The sequence below is a fragment of the Podarcis melisellensis genome (genome assembly GCF_964234715.1).
Source record: "Podarcis melisellensis genome assembly, chromosome: 13".
Classification (NCBI taxonomy): domain Eukaryota; kingdom Metazoa; phylum Chordata; class Lepidosauria; order Squamata; family Lacertidae; genus Podarcis; species Podarcis melisellensis.
The window spans coordinates 33,283,014-33,305,241 of NC_138545.1; the positions used below are offsets into that span (position 1 = coordinate 33,283,014).

Below are 22,228 nucleotides of genomic sequence, written 5' to 3' on the forward strand. Positions count from 1 at the left end.
ACGACTAAACAACAACATATATTGTGTGGATGTGAACTGGGCCAGCCAATGGGGATCTCTATGGGGAGCCTAAATGTGTATATCTGGGTAGCTGGTTACACTCTGAACAGCAAATCCGTGCCTACAAAAATTAGATTTTACACACCGATTGTGTTTGCTGGACAGAGATGAGCTGCAAGGGGAAGGTGCCAGGAAACTCACAGTTCAAAACTTACCACTGCTGTGAACTTGACTCATTAAATGGGCTTAATAAACAACTATCTGACTTTTAGAAGACTTCTGAAGGCAGTCCTCTTTAGGGAAGCTTTTAATGCTTGGTGTTTTATTGTGTTTTTAATATTCTGTTGGGAGCCACCCAGAGTGGCTGGGGAAACCCAGCCAGATGGGCAGGGTATAAATTATTATTATTATTATTATTATTATTATTATTATTATTATTAGTCTCAATCTCCCCTCCACATCCCACCTTGTTTAACCAATCCTGACCTGCATATATTCATTGCATTTTGCTGTTTTATAATTTGCCAGACTGAGCTCCTTGAGGAGGAAGGTCAGGATAGAAATTTAATAAGCAAATAAATAACCAAATAAAACAAGGTGTTAGGGAAGAAGTTCCCTCCCCTTCCAACCCCCTACCAAAAGTTATCTTCCCTTGTAGCCAGTCATATTCCTCTCCCCCCCTGCCCCCCAGTCTGCAGCCGCATAAACACAGCCGCCTCTCACCCATTTCCCATTCTCCTTCTGTCACTATATATACTGTGCCTCACCCCAAATCTCCAAATTTGGCAACTACTGGGGAAAAAAAACAAAAAATGCCCCACTCTCAGCAACAACCTGAATCTGAACACGCTGAGCAGAGTCAATGCAAAATGAAGCCCGTTTGCAAACATGTTGAATTGATTTGCGTAATTGTGTTTGCATGAAGAAAAGAGTCTCTCGCTTAGCACAAAATCTGAGGTTTCCTGAGAGCGGCTCCTTACAACACTACCTGAAGAGGACTAAAGTGCCCCCCTGATTTACATAATATCTGCATATGCTAATTGCATGCACAGGCACAGGTACAGAATTAAATCTATCCCAAGGCAGTGGAGAAAGCTGACAAGGTGTTCTGTGTGCTGTTCAGGTTCTAACCCAGGGATGGAAAATGTTCTTTGGTCTGAGAGCCACACCCCTCATGGGCAATCTCCTAAAGGCCACATGCCTGCGGTTGGGTGAGGACAAGAGAGCAAATGTAAACGGAACAAGGGATTTAATTTCTACCTTTCTGGGAACTGGATACAGTCCAGACATGCAAAAGTCAGAGGTTGCTATGCACCTCCATCCAATCTCTCCATCCTCCATTCAAACAAGCCAGACGCACCTTCAGAATTCATGAACAAAATCCAGCCAGGCAAAAGGAGAAGGGAAGTCTGGGGAGGGGCGTGGCTGGGGAAAGGGGGCGTGGCCTGGGCAGAATCACAAGAGCCAGGTGAAGAGGCCTGAAGGGCCACATTAAAGGGAAAGGGACCCCTGACTATTAGGTCCAGTCGTGACCGACTCTGGGGTTGAGGCTTTCATCTCTCTTTATTGGCCGAGGGAGCCGGCATACAGCTTCCGGGTCATGTGACCAGCATGACTAAGCCACTTCTGGCAAATCAGAGCAGTGCACGGAAATGCCGTTTACCTTCCCACCAGAGCGGTACCTATTTATCTACTTGCACTTGAGTTGCTTTCGAACTGCTAGGTTGGCAGGAGCTGGGACTGAGCAACGGGAGCTTACCCCGTCACGGGGATTTGAACCGCCAACCTTCTGATCAGCAAGTCCTAGGCTTTGTGGTTTAACCCACAGCGCCACACACAAACACACAGAACCTGGGGTTTCCCACCCCTGATGGAAAGGACCCATGGCTCTGAATTCTTACATTCTCTTTCTGTATACCTGATAGCCCTCTGAATTATTATTATTATTATTATTATTATTATTATTATTATTATTATTATTTATTATACTGTATTTGTTAATCGCTTTATCTTGCTCAAGGCAGCCCAAAGCGAATGACAACCAATCAAACAAAAATCAGAAAAACCCACAGAGATACATGAAAACCAAGTGGCAAGGGGAAATACATTAAAAACATCCCACCAAAAGGCCTGGTTAGAAAGGCAAGTTTTTGCCCGGCGACTAAAGATATATAACGATGGTGCCAGGAAAGTTTCCCCGGGAAGAACATTCCAGAATCGAGAAGCCACCCAAGAAAAGGCCCAGTCTCAAATGTTTGTAATTCTTTCATGTTTGTAATTCTTTTTCGGTTTTGGAATACAGTTTTAAAAAGAAAAAAAAAAGAAAAGGCCCAGTCTCGTGTTGCCACCCTCCGGAAATCTTGCCGGGGGGGGGGGATGAAGAAGGGCCTCAGATGATGATCACAGAGTCTGAGGTGCTCCGTGAGGCATTCTGATCCTGAGCTATTTAAGGTTTTCATAGGTCAAAACCAGCAGAAACAAATTGGCAGCCCATGCAGTCAGGCCAGGATTGGTGTTATATGCTCAAACCCTCTTGCCCCGGTGAAAAACCTGGCTGCTGAATTCTGCACCAGCCGAAGTTTCCAAACAGTCTTCAGAGGCAGACCTACGTAAAACACATTGCAGTAATCTAACCTAGAGGTTACCAGAGCATAGACAGAGGTTAGGCTATCCCTGTTCAGATAAGAGACACAGTTGGGCCACTAGCCGGTGCTGAGGGAAGGCAGGACCCCTGGCCCCTTTTACTACAGCATAGCTATGACGGAGCAGCAGTGGCGTAGCGTGGGTTGTCAGCACCCGGGGCAAGGCAAGTAATTTGCGCCCCCTAACCCGTGGATTTTAACCTCCCAATGTTGCGCCCGGTGCGGCCGGGCCCCCCTGCACCCCCCACGCTACGCCACTGCGGAGAAGCCAGAAAGAGCGCAGCAAATTCACCCAGGAAAGTGAATTCGTAGCTTAGAAAGCCCTGACACAGGCCTCCACATTATGGATTTTGTTTCCTTCTCCACTGGTTTCTAGCCGAAGCTCAACCTGTTGAAGTGAAGGGGAACAACTCAGGAGAACAGTAGTGGCTCTTCCCACTCATTTCGACTTGCTCATTTCAGACTGGAACAGGAGACCTCCCCACTCGATTGAGTCCATGCTTTTCATTCTCATATATATATTATATATATGACATGACTCAGGTTTTTGGAACCTGCACGAACAACAACCAGAACGGCTACGTAAAGAGTGCCAGGGACCTGCATTGGGGAAGCCCTATTCAGGGGACAGCCGCTTTTAAAGGCTTCCAAGCGGCCTGCCATCTGTCAGTTCCAACCACTCACATCGCATCACCTGCCTTAGGTGTTAAAAATAGGTTTCGGCTTAATAAACAGCAGCTTCTTGTTACAGGCCGGCATATAAAAAAAGGTGTGTGGAGTTGCAACTGGATATAGCAGGGTGACATGCCGCTAACGCGGAGAACGTAAGGAAGGTCTTATAAGACCCGTGCAAAGACCATTTGTTTATTTGTTTCTTCCCCAAAGCTCAAAGTGGATTACCTCCCTACAATTTATCTACACAACCTCCCTGTGATGTAGGATTAGGGTAAAGTAGCTATGCCCTGTTTGTTCATAAAAACTGATGAACCCTGCTTCCTGACTCTGCGGCTTTCGTTTATTTTGTTTGTTTAGACTCTAGGGTAATAAATTTGGCTGTAATCCTAACCCTACTTTCCTGAGAGTAAGCCCCATTGGAAATAGACGTAGAGCAGCCATGGTTAAGCTTCTGTTGCACATCTTTAAATAGTACTGTATTCTCATGTTTCTTAGTATGTTGTTCTCATATTCTGATTTTCTGGACGTTGCCTTGGTGGTTTCCAGAAAGGAGGCATAAAAGTATTATAAATAGGTACAGCCAGCAGCCACTGACAGATCTAACTCCCAGCAATAGGTCTGGTTCTTTAGAGCAGGGCACCTGTGTCAGTCATGAGCAGCACTTAAATGGCCCAGTTAGACAACATTACAGAGCTTTTAGCAAGCAGGTGACACCAAAATGAAACCAAGGGAGGAACTGAAAAAGCCAGGATATTAATAAAGGATAATAGGGTGGCAACACCTCTTATACTGAGGGCATTTGCAGCAGCTGCAACAATAGCTACAATTAAAATTCCATGGGTAATATTTTACACTTCTTAAATGCTGATTTGCACATGACTTAACTAAAACAAACATGAACTTTTTCCATAACTAAATAAGTGGTTTCCCGAGGTTCCAAAGTAAGGCTGCGTAAACACACTACACCTTTAAAGCATGTTCTTTCCCTCAAAGAATTCTGGGCACTGTAGTTTACCCCTCACAGGATTACAAGTCCCAGCAACCCTACAAACTACAGTACCCAGAATTCTTTGAGGGGGGAAATGCGCTTTGAATGTGCTTTAAGGGTATAGTGCAGGCATGTCCAACAGGTAGATCACTGGCTCCCTCCAAAGAAGCTGAACAACTTTGGCTCCCCCCCCAAAAAGCCCTTAACCCAAAAAACCAGGGCCTTGCTTCCTAAAAAAAGCTCAAAAGCTCAACAACTTTGACCTGAACCCAAAAAAGGGGGTAGATCACTGCCAGTTTTTAACTCTGTGAGTAGATCGCAGTCTCTTGGGAGTTGGCCACCCCTGGTATAGTGCGTACATAGCCTAAGGCTGGAAGCCTAACCCCACTTACCTGTGAGTAAGCCTCACTGAATTCAATAGAACTTACTTCTGAGTAAGATTATGTTGTCGATCAGTGCCAGAGGTGGAGATGGAGGAAACACAGCAGGGTGACTTTTTGTTTTCAAGGCCTCAGCCGTTCATCAGCTTAGTTTCCTTCTCTAGACACCAAGGCTGACACCCCCTTTGACCCTAAAACACCACATTGGAGCTGTAAACGGGAACCCGAAGTTTGGGTGTTACCCGCCCCCGATTTCTGATGGTACGCTGTAAACAATGCCCAATGACGTTTTTAGGCTGTAGCGACAAAAGCATAGTTCTCAGTTCTTGGGAAGTTAATAGAATTGCTGGACTTGGTAACTGGCAAGGCTCCATTTAGAATAATAGCACATTCAGTTCTGAGTACCACTGCTCAGGAGTGACATTGGCAACGTTGGAAAGGAGTCAAGAAAAGAGAAAGAGCTACGAAGAAGAGAAGGGGCCTAAATGAAGAAAGTCTGAAGGAACTGGGCGTACCAAGCTTAGAGTTCATTAAGAAGGGAAGGTTTGTGTGTGTGTACACACATGCGCAGATAGGAGAGGGGGGACAGAATAGGGAGGGGAGCGGATATAGTGGAATGTCTTGTTTAGAAGGAATTGTTGGCTGGCGAGCTAGGGGCGGGGGCGGGAATACACAGTGACATTTTGTTGTAAGTCGCATCCCTTTGGAAGAATTATCAAACCGTAAACTCCAGCAATAGAAGAAGGACCAAAGGAATCTCCTTCCAAAGGTTGGAGACGCATCCTGGAATATCTGAATACTCTAACTAGTGCAGCAAGGAAATAAAAGCTGGCTTATACATGTGCATGTGCATTTGCATGACCTGATGACTGCAACATCAAGTGATGACTGGTGTGCGGATGTGTGAATGCATCATCACAGATCTTACCCCACAGACAGAAATTTCAGATCATCCAACAACTGCCCAAATGCAATGCTTTTCCATGGAAATAATTCATAAATTCAGGATCGGGTCCTTGAAAGTAGGCTCGCACAACATTTGATTGCTCTTTAATTCATTGCTGATGTTGAATGAGCTACTTCAGCACAAACGGTTGTGTCAGAGGCAATACAAAAATTTGGTCTGCGAAGGCCCATGCTGTGCCACATGCACACCAGATATTTAAAGCACTATGATGCTACTTTAAACAGTCATGGCTTCCCCCAAATAATTCTGGGTGCTGAAAGTTATCGGGAGACCCCTATTCTCCCATAGCTACAATTCTCAGAGTTTCCTGGGGAAAGCGATTTGAGCGAGAATTGTAGCTCTGTGAGTCTCAGCACCCTTAATGGACTACAGCTCCCATAATTATTTGTGGGAAGGCCATGGCTGCCTAAAGTGGTGTCATAGTGCACTAGACCATGGGTAGGCAAACTAAGGCCCAGGGGCCGGATCCGGCCCAATCGCATTCTAAATCCGGCCCGCGGGCGGTCCGGGAATCAGCGTGTTTTTACATGAGTAGAATGTGTCCTTTTATTTAAAATGCATCTCTGGGTTATTTGTGGGGCATAGGAATTTGTTCTTTTTTTCCCTTTCAAAATATAGGCCGGCCCCCCACAACGTCTGAGGGACAGTGAACCGGCCCCCTGCTGAAAAAGTTTGCTGACCCCTGCACTAGACCTATGGCGTGAATGTGGACCCAAGCAATTGCTGGATGTTGCAATCATCAAGTGAGAACATCAATGTGTACAGTACATTAATCAACATACAGTATACATACACACACACAAACCAACCCTTCCGTAACCACTGGGTACGTTTATTTCCAGGACTGCATTTCTAGGCTTTTTCTTTTTCTTTTGTGCCCCCCTTGCTTTTGTACCAAGCTGTTAGTTTTCCAATTAATTCTTCCCTCCCACTTCCCCTTCACATTTTTCTCTGTGCTGTGGAATAATCCACTATCTATTGATGCTGTGGAGCACAGTTCACCTGACCCTCCCAACTTTCCCCTGACAGTCTCTCAGTTCCCCCAGGGACCCTTCCCCAAGTCAAAACTTCAAGCACTCCTATACCTTCGCCATGGAGAAAAATTATGCCCATGACTCTCTCGGCCAGAGAACAACATTCCCCAGCCTTTGGATTCTTTATTGAGGCATAATAGATGCTAAAATCCATCTAATCCCTCCTATTTATCTCTCCCTGAAACTGAAATCCCCCTTTCTCCTCCCCACAAGTCTTTGAAATGGGGACAAACTTTCTCTGTGGGCCAATCTGTCATCGTCCCTTAAGCCCCACTTCCCCAAATGCCTTTACCTTCCCCACACCCCAGGCAACCATCACATCCCTTCCAAATCCCACAGTTCCCAGACCTATTACTAATATTATTTATTAAATCTGCATACCGCCCTTCCTCCGCAGCTCCCAGGGCGGTTCACAGCATAAAATACAAGATAAAACCATGCAAAATACATAATAAAAACAAAGACAACAACCCCTCCTCCCAGTGCGTTCCCTGGACCACATTCCCATCAGGCTGTTTCTGTCCATGAAAACAGAACCAAAAAACCCCACTCCTATTTGCCTCCCCACTAGGAAATTTCCTGACCTCTTTCTCGACCGTAGGTCCACAGTCCACCCCTCTGAAGAAAATTCCTCGGCGTCTCTCTTTCTCTGACTCTTCCACCCCCCTTTAGCCTCTAGCCCCACTCGCTCCCAGGAAATCCCGCTTCGCCAGGCTGCAACATTTGCCTTACCAAAAATAGAAAGCGCAGGCTCTCCTTCCACTCCCCATCTGTCCAGTCCACAGGGCAAAGTCCCGAGCAACCCGCCCTGCTTCCTCCTCCTCCCTGCCCTCCCAACTACACACAGTGCAAAGGAGGTGCCCCCCTCCCCTCCCCATGGCAAGAGTGGGATGCAGGAGGTGGGCAGAGAGTGGTGGTTTTATTGATCAGCAGCCTACCTGCGCGCAGAGGCGATGCTTGCTTTCGCCTCCCGTCTCTCTGGACTCTCCGTTTTCCAATTCCTGCAGCAACGGCTGTTTGTTGCTGCTGCCGCTGCTGCTGCTGCTGCAAACCGGAATCAGGAAGCAGCTGCCAAGCTAAGTCGCAAGCAGCCAGCCCTCTCGCTGGTGGTGCTCTTGAGTTAATCCACCTTTTGCAGCTTGGCTGCGCTTTGGCTCGCCTCTGCCGCCCTGCCTCTTGGAGGACCGGGTGGAAGCCGGCTGGTCTTCTGCCTCCGTGCAGAGTGGCTGCCCCCTCGACGGGAGAAGTTCTCCTTTGGAAATCTGCCCGACTAGGACTGGGGGTCTGTTTGCAGCAGCATCAGGGCGGAGCCGCGCCAAGCGGAGTGAGTGATGTGACGGCAGGAGGTTCTGTCGGCTGCAACAAAATGTTGCAGTAGTCCATAGCTGTCAACCTTCCCTTTTTTGCGGGAAATTCCCTTATTCCAGCGCCGTTTCCCGCTGCTTCCCGCTGCTATCCCGGATTGTTAGATATCCCGTAGAGTGTCCCCGGGACAGGTGAGGCTGCTGATCCCTTATTTTCAAATCTGAAAGTTGACAGCTAGGCAGTCGCCTATCCTCAGGTCCTAACGGGAGTGCTCTTGTAACACGGGGCCAACCACAGAATCAGAACTGCAGAATTGGAAGGGACCCTGGAGGACATCCAGTCCAACCCTCTTCAATGCAGGAATCTCAACCAAAACATCCATGACAGGTGGCCATCCAAACTCTACTTAAAGTCCACAACCTCCCAAGGGAGTCCATTCTACTGCGGAACAGCTTACTGGTCAGAACCAATTATCCTTTTTCCAGGATCCTCCACTGATTGTTCCACCGCCTTCCTTAAATGTTCTTCTTTCACTAAGCATGCTCAGTACCTACTGAGCTGCCAAGGGTGGGGTGCCCCCCCGAGTTGTTTTTAAAATCTCTATATTTGTATTTATGCAAAAATTCTCCCGCCGCCGCCAGAAGTCCTCAGTTTCGCCTGGATTGCGTGTGTGCAATTATTCCTGTTAAATACTCTGCAAACTGCTTTCATTTTCAACCCTGGCCATATATATAATCCGAAAATCCCTACTTAAATAATTACCGATGCTTCTGAAAGAGGCTTGGGGGATAGATCCTATCTGGAGCAAACAGTGCAAGTACAGAGAAGCTGCAAACGGCCCCTTCAAGAATGGATTTGTTGTAATGTATGCTTTTGTAATTGCGAGGCCCCGTCGTCAGGTGCATGGAATGATGATCTTCAGTTTACAGAGATATACATCTCTGGGGTGCGGGGGATTAACAGCGAGACCAAATGGCCCTGAAATATATAAAAGGCTTATGCCTCTTGCATTTACTCAGAGTTTTTAAAATATTTGGTCGCGTTTGTGTGCGACAAAACAGGTTGGGTCACAATAGCTTGTGGCATGCAATATATCTGTCCGCCTTTAAAGTACCACAAAAGGACTGTCAGTTACAACAGAAACAAGCTGTTAAAGAGAAAGAGGAGGCTAGTAGTCATTTGTTTATTTTATTCCATCTATGAATCACTTCCTACGAAGCGTCTCTAAACGATAACCACATCCACCACCATTGAAACAATCACATATAACAGGCTTTCTCAGGCTTTGGCCTACAACTCCCATGATCCCTAGCTAGCTGGACCAGTAATCAGGGATGATGGAAATTGTAGTCTCAAAACATCTGGAGGGCCAACAGTGAGGAAGCCTGACATATATGAAACAATATATGAAGAATCACTGAGAAGGCCCATCACTCAGTAGAAGAGCACACCCTTTGCACGCAGAAGGTTGCAGGATCAGTCCCTCAGTATCTCCAGGTGGGGATGAGAAAGACTCCCTCCCAGAATCTCTGGAGAGCCACTGGCAGTCAGTGAGTGTAGCCACTACTGACTAGATCAGGCTTTCTCAAACTCGGCCCTCCAGATGTTTTTGGCCTACAACTCCCATGATCCCTAGCTAGCATGACCAGTGGTTAGGGATGATGGGGACTGTAGTTTCAAAACATCTGGAGGGCTGAGTTTGAGGAAGCCTGGACTAGATGAACCAATCCTCTGACTTCCTATAAGGCAGCTTCCTAGGCTGTGCTAATTGTTCACATCATCTGGCAAGTTCTCCTGAGCAGGCCCTATTAATGTGATGGTCATCAGTGCATTTCTCCCACTCATGTCAGTAAGGTTTGTGCAAGACAATTGTTTACAAGACCGTGCCCACTGATTTTATATTATACCATATTTACTTTTTGAGTGCTTATCAGCTGCCTTTCCAAACCATCCTTGGCTCTCCTAGCAACATCAATCATGGTTTGTGTGCCTAAAAGCAATGTACCATATCAGCTGTATACATAGCAGCTGGATTTCCCAAGGTGCGGACTAAATCTGCTCTTTGGCCTTGCTCATGCTAGAGTCTGAGTCCAGGGGCAGGTTTTGTCCCTAGCCCTACAACTTTGTCCCAAAATTCAATCTCGTTTAAGGATGTCCTCCTGGCTTATTTTCTTATTTGTTGATCAACATTAAGCCAGACCTGGCAGGTTCAGACATTATGGGGAACTCTGGTTTAGTGCATTCCAGTGTGCAATGGAAGGGAGTTGCTTATCCACGTCACCATAAACCATGAAGCCTTGGATGTTCCTCCAAAGGTAATCCTTGAAAGCAAAACCAGCCTGAACAGCTTACCACTGGAATTCATTTTCTTTGTTATATACTAGAACAGGGATATGGAACCACTGGGCTTCCAGTTGATGCTGTACTCAACTTGCTTCAATCCCAGGCAGTATGGCCAATAGTTATGTGGTCCTCCAGATGTTTTAGGCCCTTCAGAGGCCCACCATCCCTGTACTTGAGTGTGAGAGCACCCAGGAACTGTCTGCTTTTGCCTACATAGATGATGTATGCAGGAACTGTCCGTTTTACCTTTATTTACATTTCCTGACTTTTGTGGTCCAGATTAGCTATCATTGACTCTTCACCTATTTTGGCTAGGCTAATAGTTTCTGTACCAAGATTAGATGTCACCACTTTTCTACCATACACCAAGGTTTGAAATTCTGAACCCCTCTTGCAGTTTTATATCCCATTACAGCATAATTATGTGCACTCTGATGTGTAGTCTTTGGAATAAAAATTATGTTTTGGAGGTTAGTATTTGGAAAACCTCTACAGCTGATGATGTAGCTGACTCTCATGAAGACTTACAATTCATTTGGTGTAACAAGCACATCTGCCTCCCAGTGCCTAATTCTGAAGGATTAATTGTCAGTGCTTAATCTGAGATGAAATAACATCATCTATTTCTATAGCATTTTTATGGTGTTCAACAGAGTTACAGTTGTTACCCTGCTTGAGGCTTTGAAAAATAGGAAGGTGTTGGTACATTCTCCATTGAGTAATCTCAACCTGCCCAAGCGTATTTTGGATTCTGGAGAAATGGTATTCAGTTCAAAAAGCCTTTCTCTTCAAATCTTTTTCTCTGTCTCTACAGGTGCTCAATTGGCGGGCGGGAAATGTCACCGAATGCCTTTCCTAAACAAGCTTAGCAGATACAACCAGCCACAACATAGATGAATCACTGCCCAATGTCTAATTATGCCACAAATCTTAACCTGTTTCAAACCTGCTTTAGCTGTCAAGGCTCCCCATTAAAGGAGCCTGGCAACTACAGAAGTCTCATACCCTTCCTCACAAATTAAGAGTTCCTAGGGCAATGAACTGCTACTTGCTCTGTCATGCCTATTGCCTTTTCACTGGTCACTTGGCAGACCACCAGCGGGGAAAGCAATTTTTGTCTTTTCAGGAACAGCTGGTTGTTATCACACAGAATGCATTTATGACTCATGCTGGGACCACAGAGATTCTAGAAATGGCTGCGTGTTTTGTCAGGTCATTCAGTGGTAAGTTGGAGGAATGCAATAGGAAAAAAGAGGGTTGGACTTGTTTAACCATACATTCCTGGTAGGGCACAAAAGGCTCAAATGGAAACACAGCAAAGATGCACAAAGGCCAGAAACGTCAAAGTCATGGCAACATCCCACATCCCATTCAACAGCCTCCAATTCTGTTTTCACTCAGCACGTTATTTTTTTAAAAAGCAAGTTCCTACCCTTTACTGCTATGACAATAGGCTTGAAAGGGTGCAGGCAATGCTTTTGTTAAATTTATACAATTCTATGTTTCTATGGGAAAGGGACACAGGTGGCGCTGTGGGTTAAAGCCTCAGCGCCTAGGACTTGCTGATCGAAAGGTCGGCGGTTCGAATCCCTGCTGCGGGGTGCGCTCCCGCTGCTCGGTCCCAGCGCCTGCCAACCTAGCAGTTCGAAAGCACCTTCGGGTGCAAGTAGATAAATAGGGACCGCTTACCAGCGGGAAGGTAAACGGCGTTTCCGTGTGCAGCTCTGGCTCGCCAGAGCAGCGATGTCACACTGGCCATGTGACCCGGAAGTGTCTCCGGACAGCGCTGGCCCCTGGCCTCTTAAGTGAGATGGGCGCACAACCCCAGAGTCTGTCAAGACTGGCCCGTACGGGCAGGGGTACCTTTACCTTTACCTTTATGTTTCTATGAAATCGTAAGTTGAGCAGTATACCTGAAGGAGCATCTCCACCCCCATCATTCAACCTGGACACTGAGGTCCAGCGCCGAGGGTTTTCTGGCGGTTCCCTCACTGCGAGAAGCGAAGTTACAGGGAACCAGGCAGAGGGCCTTCTCAGTAGTGGCACCCGCCCTGTGGAACGCCTTCCCATCAGATGTCAAATAAATAAACAACTCTCTGACATTTAGAAGACATCTAAAGGCAGACCTGTTTGGGGAAGTTTTTAATGACTGATGTTTTAATGTATTTTTAATCTTTTGTTGGAACCCGCCCAGAGTGGCTGGGGAAACCCAGCCAGATGGGTGGGGTAGAAAATAATAATAATAATAATAATAATAATAATAATAATAAAAAGCAGTCTGGCAGTCAAAGAGTCCAATCCAAAGTGTTGGTGCTTGCTTTCAAAGCCCCAAACCACTTGAGATTCAAGCACCTGACGGAGCAACTCATTCCACAACATCCTGCCTATAGACTTAACTAGATGACTAAAGGCACCTGCCAACCCCAACCTCCAATTCCCTGTTTCATCTGAAGTACGACTCATTCTCAAGAATGGGGGTGTAAAAACTTTTGGGGATTGAGGGCCACAATGACCTATGACCAACCATCTGGGAGCCACGTGACCAAATGGGCCTGGTCTAAGTGCCAAAGCAGGTGTTAGTTAACACACACACACACACACACATATACATATATATATATAAATGGCATTGGGGAGGGCACCAAAAACGTTTGGCATCACAGTGGGAGAAATAAGCAAAAAAAAAATTATTTTTTTTAAGGGAATATGTTTGGAGGCTACAAAAACCTTTTGGCATCGCAGTATCGTATCATAGTACAGTGGTACCTCAGGTTAAGTACTTAATTCATTCCAGAGGTCCGTTCTTAACCTGAAGCACCACTTTAGCTAATGGGGCCTCCTGCTGCCACCGCGCCACTGGAGAACAATTTCTGTTCTCAACCTGAAGCAAAGTTCTTAACCTGAGGTACTATTTTTGGGTTAGCAGAGTCTGTAACCTGAAGCGTATGTAACCCAAGGTACCACTGTATCATATCCTATGGGAGCAGTCAGTATTTTTTAAAAAGGTTTTGTGTGTGTTTTTTTAAAGGCAATTTTTGTGGGGCTCGTGTCCACAAAATACCCACTGGAGGTGAAATACTGCCTTCAGGGCACAGGTTAGCCATCACTGTTCTAGAGACAGGATCCAGTTGTGGGAGGCTTGCTGGATACTGGTGCCAGCCTGGCAAAAAAATCCATTTTTCCCCCTTCTAGCACTTTAAAATATTGTTATATCATGTGTCTGCTTTCTATTTAGTCATATTTCATTTTTTTATCTTGTTTTTGCTGTTTCAGTTTTTGTAAACTGCCCTGGATTCTATCCCGGAAAGGCCAGTATTACACAATACATTACATAAATAACATTTCATTATCACCCATTCCCCCCCCCCCAAAACAACAGAACAAGTACATCATTTAAGCAAACATTTTTATTAAACATTAAGGGGTATTCTTGCTGGAAGAGCAAGTGAACATTTTCATCCATTTTGGAGTGCCTCAAAAGCAACTTACTTGAGTTACACCCTATTAATAAAATGTGCATGCATTGAGTTCACAGAACTCCTATTTGGTTTCACAGATTATATTCAGTGCACTGCTTACCTTCATCCCAGTTGTAGCCCAACACAGTAAGACACACACAGCGGGATGCTTAAAAATATTTAATAATATTACAACAGTGAGCATGTGACATAATTTTTTTAGGAAGCTGTACCAGAGAGATGAAGATTAGGCTGCATGTAACATTTTGCCTCTCTATTTATCAGCCTGTGAAGTCTGTTTTAATTGATAATAAACTTCCATCGGGATGCTTTCATGCTTGCTAAATCAACGAGAGTTGTGAATCAAGTACTGCCTCAATATCCAGATGGAAATCGGCATTCCAGCATATACCTCGTTCATGATCTGGTCCTCATTCCCAAATCCACTTGATATACAGAATTCAGCCATCCAACTTTACCCCACCCAAGATACAAACATGCCAACAAACAGAATACAAGTTGTGCCTGAAGCAATGAGCAGAAATGGGAAGAAAGTTCATCAAAGGGCTTCTGACTTGTCCAGAGTCCCTGTCTCCTTTGCTTCAACTGATTCACAGTTCTGCTGTTTGACATACTGGTCCAGCAAGGAAGTCAAGTGAACAGGGCCGCGTTGTAGAAGTGTGCTAGTCTGGGATGTCATGAGAGAGAGGGCACCCACGACCTCCCCTTGGGCAGTCACCATGGACGGGAGTTTGGCATAGTTTGTGAAACCTTGTTTGCTTAGGATGGTGTTGTCAACACAAGCTCCTGGAAGGATAAGAAAATAGGCACCATCAGTAACATTCAGAAGTACTAAAAATAAAAAAATAGTGATGACAGATATCAGTCATAATATAGATATAGAAGCTTGGGAACGATTGTGGAACATGGCTATAAAATTTACAGCATGTTATAGTTTAAGGGAAATTACCGTATTTTTCCGTGTATAAGACTAGGTATTTTTCTGTGAAAATCATGATAGAAAAAGGGGGTCATCTTATACATGGATAATGCCATAGGGTGGACGTTTGCTTTTTATAAAAGAATGGAAATGGTTCATTGAATAATTACAGATAAATTGTAAACAGATAAAAACAATAGGATTATTGTAATAACCTGCAGTTCTATAAGAGGATATAGTTACAGTAGATAATTAAATGAGCAAGTTAAATGAACTTGGATATGCAGAAAGTATTAAAAAACAAATTTAAAGAACCGCAGAAAGGGGTGGGGAGAAGGAACTCAAATTTTGAAATGTTCAATTGATTGTAAATCTAATGAAATGTAAAAATTTGAAAAGTATAAATGAAAAACTAAAAAAAAGTGATTTGGAAGAGGGTTGCTAAATCAAAACTTTATAGTACTGGTTGTAGATTGAATAGTTTTTGTTTTGAAAGGACAATCATTTTTAAAAGGAGACATAGGGTTGTATCCAAAGATGTCCTACTCAAAGGAGGTGCACTGAAATTCATGGACTAACCTGGAATGATGGTGTGCTGAGTCTCGGTACCCAGGCAGACACAGCTGGGTTAGCTGTGGCATTCAAGTTCATGCACCCGAGTCTCAGTTTCTACCCACCTCTTCTTTCCAAAGAACTTTGCATGTTTCCCAAGTGGTTTCACATCCAGGCAATTTGCAGGGCCAGGTTCCCTTAGCATTCTGTGGCCTCTCCCTGTAGCTCTATGTTCACCAGTTTCCTCTCTGTTATCAAGAGCCTTCATTGCTGCCTGACTCATCCCTCTGCCATCCACGCTTCTTGTTGTTGGCACCCCCCACTTGATTTCTTCCCCCAACTCCTATCTTATAAGCTGAGTACAGATGATATACTCTATTCCGAACTTAAAAATGGAAAGCGTAATGCTGGTGGTCAACAGAAGAGGTTTAAAGACTCTCTCAAGGCAAATCTAAAAAAAATGTAGTATAAACCCAGACAACTGGGAAACACTGACCTGTGAGCGCTCCAATTGGAGAACTGCCTTTACCAAAGGTGTCATGGACTTTGAAGGTGCTTGAACTCAGGACAAAAGGGAGAAATGTGCTAAGAGGAAGGCACGCTTGGCAAACCCTCACCGTGATCAACTCCTGCCCGGAAACCTATGTCCCCACTGTGGAAGGATGTGTGGATCCAGAATTGGCCTCCACTGTCACTTACACACTCACTGTTAAAACCGTGTTCATGGAAGACAATCTTACTCGGCTACGAGTGATTGCCAAAGATAAGCCTTTTGAATAGGGACTGCACCACAACTGCTTTTTGTATTCACTTTGATGTTTAAAACTATTTAATAATATTACAACAGTCAGCATGTGACGTAATCTTTTAGGAAGCTATAGTACAGAGATCAGCATTAGGCTGCATTTGCCTCTCTATTTACCAGCCTGTGAAGTCTGTTTTAATTGATAATAAAATTCCATCGGGATGCTTCCATGCTTGCTAAATCAACGAGAGTTGTAAATCAAGTACTGCCTCAATATCCAGATGGAAATCTGCATTCCAGCATACCTCAACTCATGACCTGGTCCTCATTTCTGAATCCATTTGATAACACAGAATTTAGCCATCCATCTTTCAACACTTACCTAGGAGGTTGATCTGTGGCACACCCCTCAGGACTCGCAGCATTTCCTGTGCCCTCGTTTCCGGACTCATCAGTAGGAGGTTGCGCCCCACAAAGAGAGGGAGGAGATTCTTATATTTGGATTCCGAAAGAAAGGGTATCATGACCTGGAAAGGTGGAAGTATAGAACCAATTAAACATGGAGAAAATACCTGCTGAACCAGGGCAGGACTCCAGTTTTGATTTACAAGTGAAGAAATAAGTGTTAAGTGATGCTGGAACTACAACCTCCCTTACTGCATTGGAACTTTTAAAGGACCTAGCTGTAAGGCAACATTCAGTTTAAAGAAAGGCTGAATCTAGTGAGGGGGATATGGGGCAGAAACTACAGGGGACTGGGAGAAGTAGTTGGGCTAGTATACTGTAGGACTGGACTGAGCCAGCGGACTGGTCAAACTCTAATTGCCATTTGATAAATTGCTGCTATACATTGGGCAAGGGACGAGAAGGCCCTCTAGGGAATTTTGCCAGCCAAATCAAAATTTCCACTTCACTCAAAATTCCTTGGATGTTGTTGTTTCTGAGCAGACATTTCCAAAAGGGTCTCAAAATTTCGCACGCCAAACTTGCTGGAAATGGGTGCTTTCTAATGAAACGCCTAAGCAACAGCAGTTTCTGTTTATCTGCTGCCCAGATACAAAGTCCATCAAGATATCAATGAATACAGACACCTCATGCAGCATTTTATATATCCAATACAGCAGATTTGCATGTCAAAGCTTAGCTCTGATTAAGTTTTGCTTTCACAGGATACAGAAAATTGCTTGGGGGAAAATGAGGCAACATGCTCTAAGGCACGTTGCCCTCTCTATTCCTATAAGAACTGTTTGCATGTAACTGTACCTCATTGGGGAAGTATTTGACATGGATGTTATACTTCCGCAGTCGATACCCCATGAGTACCATGTCATTTGCAGGAACTTGGTTGTACTGGCAGATAGCAATCATTTTACTCTCGTGGAATGCTTGTTCGACATCTCGACGCAACAGCTTCACATAGCCATTTTCCTGGGGAAGGCGAGAAATTTTGTTTGCTGCCATTAGATTTGAAAAGAGTGAAGAAGAAGAAGAAGAAGAAGAAGAAGAAGAAGAAGAAGAAGAAGAAGAAGAAGAGTAGTAGTTTGGATTTGATATCCCGCTTTATCACTAGCCGAAGGAGTCTCAAAGCGGCTAACATTCTCCTTTCCCTTCCTCCCCCACAACAAACACTCTGTGAGGTGAGTGGGGCTGAGAGACTTCAGAGAAGTGTGACTAACCCAAGGTCACCCAGCAGCTGCATGTGGAGGAGCAGGGAAGCGAACCCGGTTCACCAGATTACGAGTCCACCGCTGTTAACCACTACACCACACTGAAAACCCACAAAGCTGTCAAAAGCTACACAGATGTAAATCCTGTGCTGCGAAAGGCAGGCAGAGTGCAGAGGTTTTGAGTTATCTCTGTAGGTAACATAAAGGTTCTGTTCAGTTGCGAATTGAACAGCAATGGCATTCAGTATGCATGCCTGTTCAGAAAACAAATGAATTAGATTAAACTTGATTTAAATCAGTGGTTTAAATTGACATTGTGTTCCCGATGATTTAAGCAACTGATTTAGATCGACCTACCCTGCCCAGGGAACAGGGCATTTCCATGCTCTGTGCATACCTAGTGAAGCATTAAAACCAAATGAAATGTTTTCATTCAAGCCTGAACTCCATTAGAAAGTTTTCATGCTATGAAGCTTTATGCCTGTGATTTCAAAGAATCACAGAGTCGGAAGGGACCCTGAGGATCATCTAGTCCAACCCCCTGCAATGCAGGATTAAGAAGCTGCCCCAGATGAGGATCGAACCTGCAACCTTGGCGTTATCAGCACCACACTCTTAACCAACTGAGCTATATCCAGGCTAAACAGGCAGCATGTGCAAAACCTGCTATAGTGATTATCACTCATTATTATTTATTTACTTCTATACTGCAAACTCTTATAAAATATATATTTGTGAGTTACAGAAACCAACTTTAGAGTGATTAGCAGCCTTCCCTGTATCACATAGCAATGAGGAAAGTTTCAAAAGTTGTTTGTCATAGGAGAGTGAATTCCATTAGGTAATAAGACACCTTTGCATTACTCTAAGTAGTTCCTTCAATTCAAGCCCTTAAAGAGGATTTTCTGCAAAGGAGTCCTTTTTCAAGGACTTCATTTTCCAGAAAAAAAATTAAGTGACCTGTTTTGTGTACCTCCAATCCTTCACTTGGGGCAAACAGTTAAGAGCTTGCCAATGATTCTGCCTCAAAAGGTGTGTGGGTGTGGGTGTGTATACACTCTCTCTCTCTCTCTCTCTCTCTCTCTCTCTCTCTCTCTCTCTCTCTCTCTCTCTCATACCTTGGATCCCAAATGCCTTGTGAGTTGAATGTTTTGGCTCCCAAACGCCACAAACCTGGAAGTGAGCATTCAGTTTGCGAACATTCTTTGGAACCCAAATGTTCGATGTGACTTCCGCAGCCAAATGTTCCGCTTCCTGCAGCCAATCAGAAGCCGCACCTTGGTTTCTAAACGTTTTGGAAGTCGAATGGACTTCTGAGGTACCACTGTATGTGTGTGTGTGCGCACGCGCGCACAGCTATATTGTAGAAAAACCTCAAAGCAGTTTACAGATAAAGCAATAAAATTATCACCAAAAGCTTACAACCGTAATTTAAAACATACAGAACATTAAAACCACGGCAAAGTAGACTAAAACAAATAAAATTGCCTGAAACTTTCTAAACGTCAAAGTAGGTGGGATAGGATTGTCTATATAATAATGTCTTCAGCAGGCACTGAAAGGAATACAGTCAAGGTTCAGGAAAAGAGCGGAACAACAGACATCATTTGCATTCAGAGTTCATAACAGCCCTGCTGCAATTGGCAAAAACATGAATAAAGAAGGGCAGAGAGCCTACTCTATGATTTTGAAGGCTCTGCACCATAGAGTTTAGACAGTAACAATCAGCGCAGAAGGGTGTGTTGTGTTGTTACCTCTTCAACTTGTTTCACTTGGGGTTTGATGCACCTCTCCGGGACCAAAGGCTTTGGTGGGATGTATTTTGTCACCTCCATCAGCTTCTGACGCACAAAATGCATAGGTCTCCAATGGCGAGTGACGGCTTTGGAGCCATGGCGAATAAGCTGAAGGGTGGGCAGCCAGTCTGGAGCAATGGAAAAGCAGAACAATCAGAATGGCTAGGCCCCCCCCCAAGACACAACCCCCAAATGTAGGACATTCTGTGGGCTCTCATACTGTGTAATCCCATCCTTTCCAACCATAAAAAACTGAGCTAAGGGGAAGCATAGAATCCTAGTGTTCCAAAGGATGAAATAGTCACCCACTCTCACTTCCACAGGTGCTGCCACTCTACATACTAATCCACACATTCCAAACTAGTGCTCCAGAAACAGGCAGCAACATTAACAGACACTTACAGAGTAGAAAGCTTTGTGACTCATGCAAGCCAGCTAAATTACAGATTACAGCAGAAGGCGGAAAAATTAAAGGCACAAAGAAGCATCCGAATGCTGTTCTACATATTTATAGTGTGCCTGTAGTTATAGCATTGCATGCAGCTCTGGTAACTCAGCGTCAGAGATGAGCTGAAACAGGTTCGAAAGCGCAATTTTGAATATGTATGCACACAGGAATTCTTAACACAGCTTGAGGGGGGGGGGTTACCAAATGTTAATGGCCTGGAGGGACAACAGTACAGCCTATTCCTAACAATACTAGGAAAGTATCATACTTTTCCGTCTATAAGACACCCCCATGTACAGTATAAGATGACTGCTATATTAGAAAATGAGGGACACGGGTGGCGCTGTGGGTTAAACCACAGAGCCTAGGACTTGCCGATCAGAAGGTCGGCGGTTCGAATCCCCACCACAGGGTGAGCTCCCATTGCTCGGTCCCTGCTCCTCCCAACCTAGCAGTCTGAAAGCACGTAAAGTGCAAGTAGATAAATAGGTACCGCTCTGGCGGGAAGGTAAATGGCGTTTCCATGCGCTGCTCTGGTTCGCCAGAAGCGGCTTAGTCATGCTGGCCACATGACCTGGAAGCTGTATGCCGGCTCCCTCGGCCAATAAAGCGAGATGAGCTCCGCAACCCCAGAGTCGGTCACGACTGGACCTAATGGTCAGGGGTCCCTTTACCTTATATTAGAAAATAGGGGAGGACTGGGTTTTTTGGGGAGGTTATTTGGGGAGCAATGCTGAAAATCACTCACCAACCAGAACGCAGCACACAACTGCTTGCGTTTCAGAAACCACCTATCAGCTGCCCGATCGCCGCCATTAGCCCTCCCGATTGCCGCTGCAGCAGCCAACAGACAGCTGCCCTTGTCGCAGCAAGCGGGAGTGTGATTGGCGGCTGCTGGCGGCGATCAGGCAGCTGATAGGTGGTTTCTGAGATGCAAATGGTTGTGTGCTGTGTTCCGGCGGGTGAGCGATTTTCGGCATTCCTCCCCAACAATCAAGTGGCCAATGCCGAAAATTGCTCACCCGCCGGAATGAAGCATGAGCCCGAGATTTTAAGTGGCGATTGGTCCGTCGTCCCCACCCCACGTATAAGACGACCCTAAATTTTGAACCTCATTTTTGGGTCAAAAAAGCTCATCTTATACATGGAAAAATACGGTAAATGTAAATTCTCAGTACATAATTAATAGCAAGGAACAAAGTGGCAAGGAACATTATTTTTGCTGTTAAGGCATCAGAAGAACAAAGAACTTAGATCTGCCTCCCATTCATATTATTTATAGACAGTTTGCATTTTGGGTGCCTCAATAGGAAACTCATTATGGGCAGATTTTCTCCAGCTTGTTACCGTATTCAACAAACACTACAATGGCCAATAATACGTTTCACAAGAATGACAAATGACAGATTATGCATTTTAAGAGACCAAACTAAATTTATTTTCTGCCAAAGATTCCTGCATTGCAGGGCAATGACCCTGGTGGACCCTTCCAGTTCTATAATTCTACGATAGCACAATCTGCATGCCCACCAACTTCACTTCCACTTCAGTGCCAGACTGGGTAATTTCCCTTGCCACAACAAATTCGATCACACATTTGAGTTAAGGCCAGGCTGGGCTGGGGTCAAAACCTGAATTTCTGGGAACTTTGAGCCTAGCTCTCCCCACAAGAGTCCTTCGAGGGCTGCACGGGCTTAAAGAACCGATGCAGCTGCCTTTAGCTCTGCAACACCTTATTAGCCTTGAAATGAATGACTGGACACGCCACAGAGTCTGTCTAATAATAATAAAAAGACCACCCCAGAAATGCCACATGCTGGATCTCGGATGGTGGAGTGGGAAGAAAGTTATTAAGATTCTGGATTTCAACAGGGCGAGATGTAGGGCACTGGATCCCCACGAGGCTGGAGGAAGGGGAGAAAATGCAACGCCTGAAAGGGGCAGTTCTTAGCAACCAGTAACTGCAGGAGAACAAAACTTCCCCAACGTCGATCTTGCCCTTACCGGTTTTGCAAAACCTTTTGCACCAGCGAGTAACGGCAGCCATCTTGAGGGGCGTGCGGCGAACAGAAGCCGAGCATTATGGGATGGGAAGCATAGCTCCTCCTTGGGTGGGCGGTGGGGAGGTTTAAAGGAGAAGGAACCCATTTCCCCCCCCTTATGAAGCCTGACAAATAAAAAGAAACCTCCTGGCTATTAGCAACGGGTTACGCGCTCTCCTTCTGTTCCACAATTGTTTCATAGAAGGGAAAGGCGAAGGTTTTTGTTTCCCAGCAACCCTCCCTTGT

General features: G+C 45.1%; 2 protein-coding genes across 5 annotated transcripts in view; both read right to left on the reverse strand.

Moving 5' to 3' along the window:
* OSBPL7 (oxysterol binding protein like 7) overlaps positions 1 to 8,229 on the reverse strand; it is a 36,297-nt gene extending 28,068 nt beyond the window's left edge. The window contains exon 1 of one of the 4 annotated variants that reach the window (XR_014162410.1): positions 7,625 to 8,229. The gene's annotated coding sequence lies outside the window, so the exon portion shown is untranslated. The other 3 variants (XM_081885582.1, XM_081885584.1, XM_081885583.1) reach the window with 3 other exon arrangements.
* A 5,728-nt stretch (positions 8,230 to 13,957) lies between these two features.
* MRPL10 (mitochondrial ribosomal protein L10) lies at positions 13,958 to 22,227 on the reverse strand. The gene is made up of 5 exons (XM_081885708.1): positions 21,945 to 22,227; positions 19,451 to 19,620; positions 17,293 to 17,457; positions 16,412 to 16,556; positions 13,958 to 14,599 (listed from the first exon to the last, which is right to left on the reverse strand). Exons 1-5 carry the CDS (start codon positions 21,985 to 21,987, stop codon positions 14,352 to 14,354), a joined length of 771 nt encoding a protein of 256 aa, XP_081741834.1. The 5' UTR covers positions 21,988 to 22,227; the 3' UTR covers positions 13,958 to 14,351.
* Between the last annotated feature and the right edge of the window lies 1 nt (position 22,228).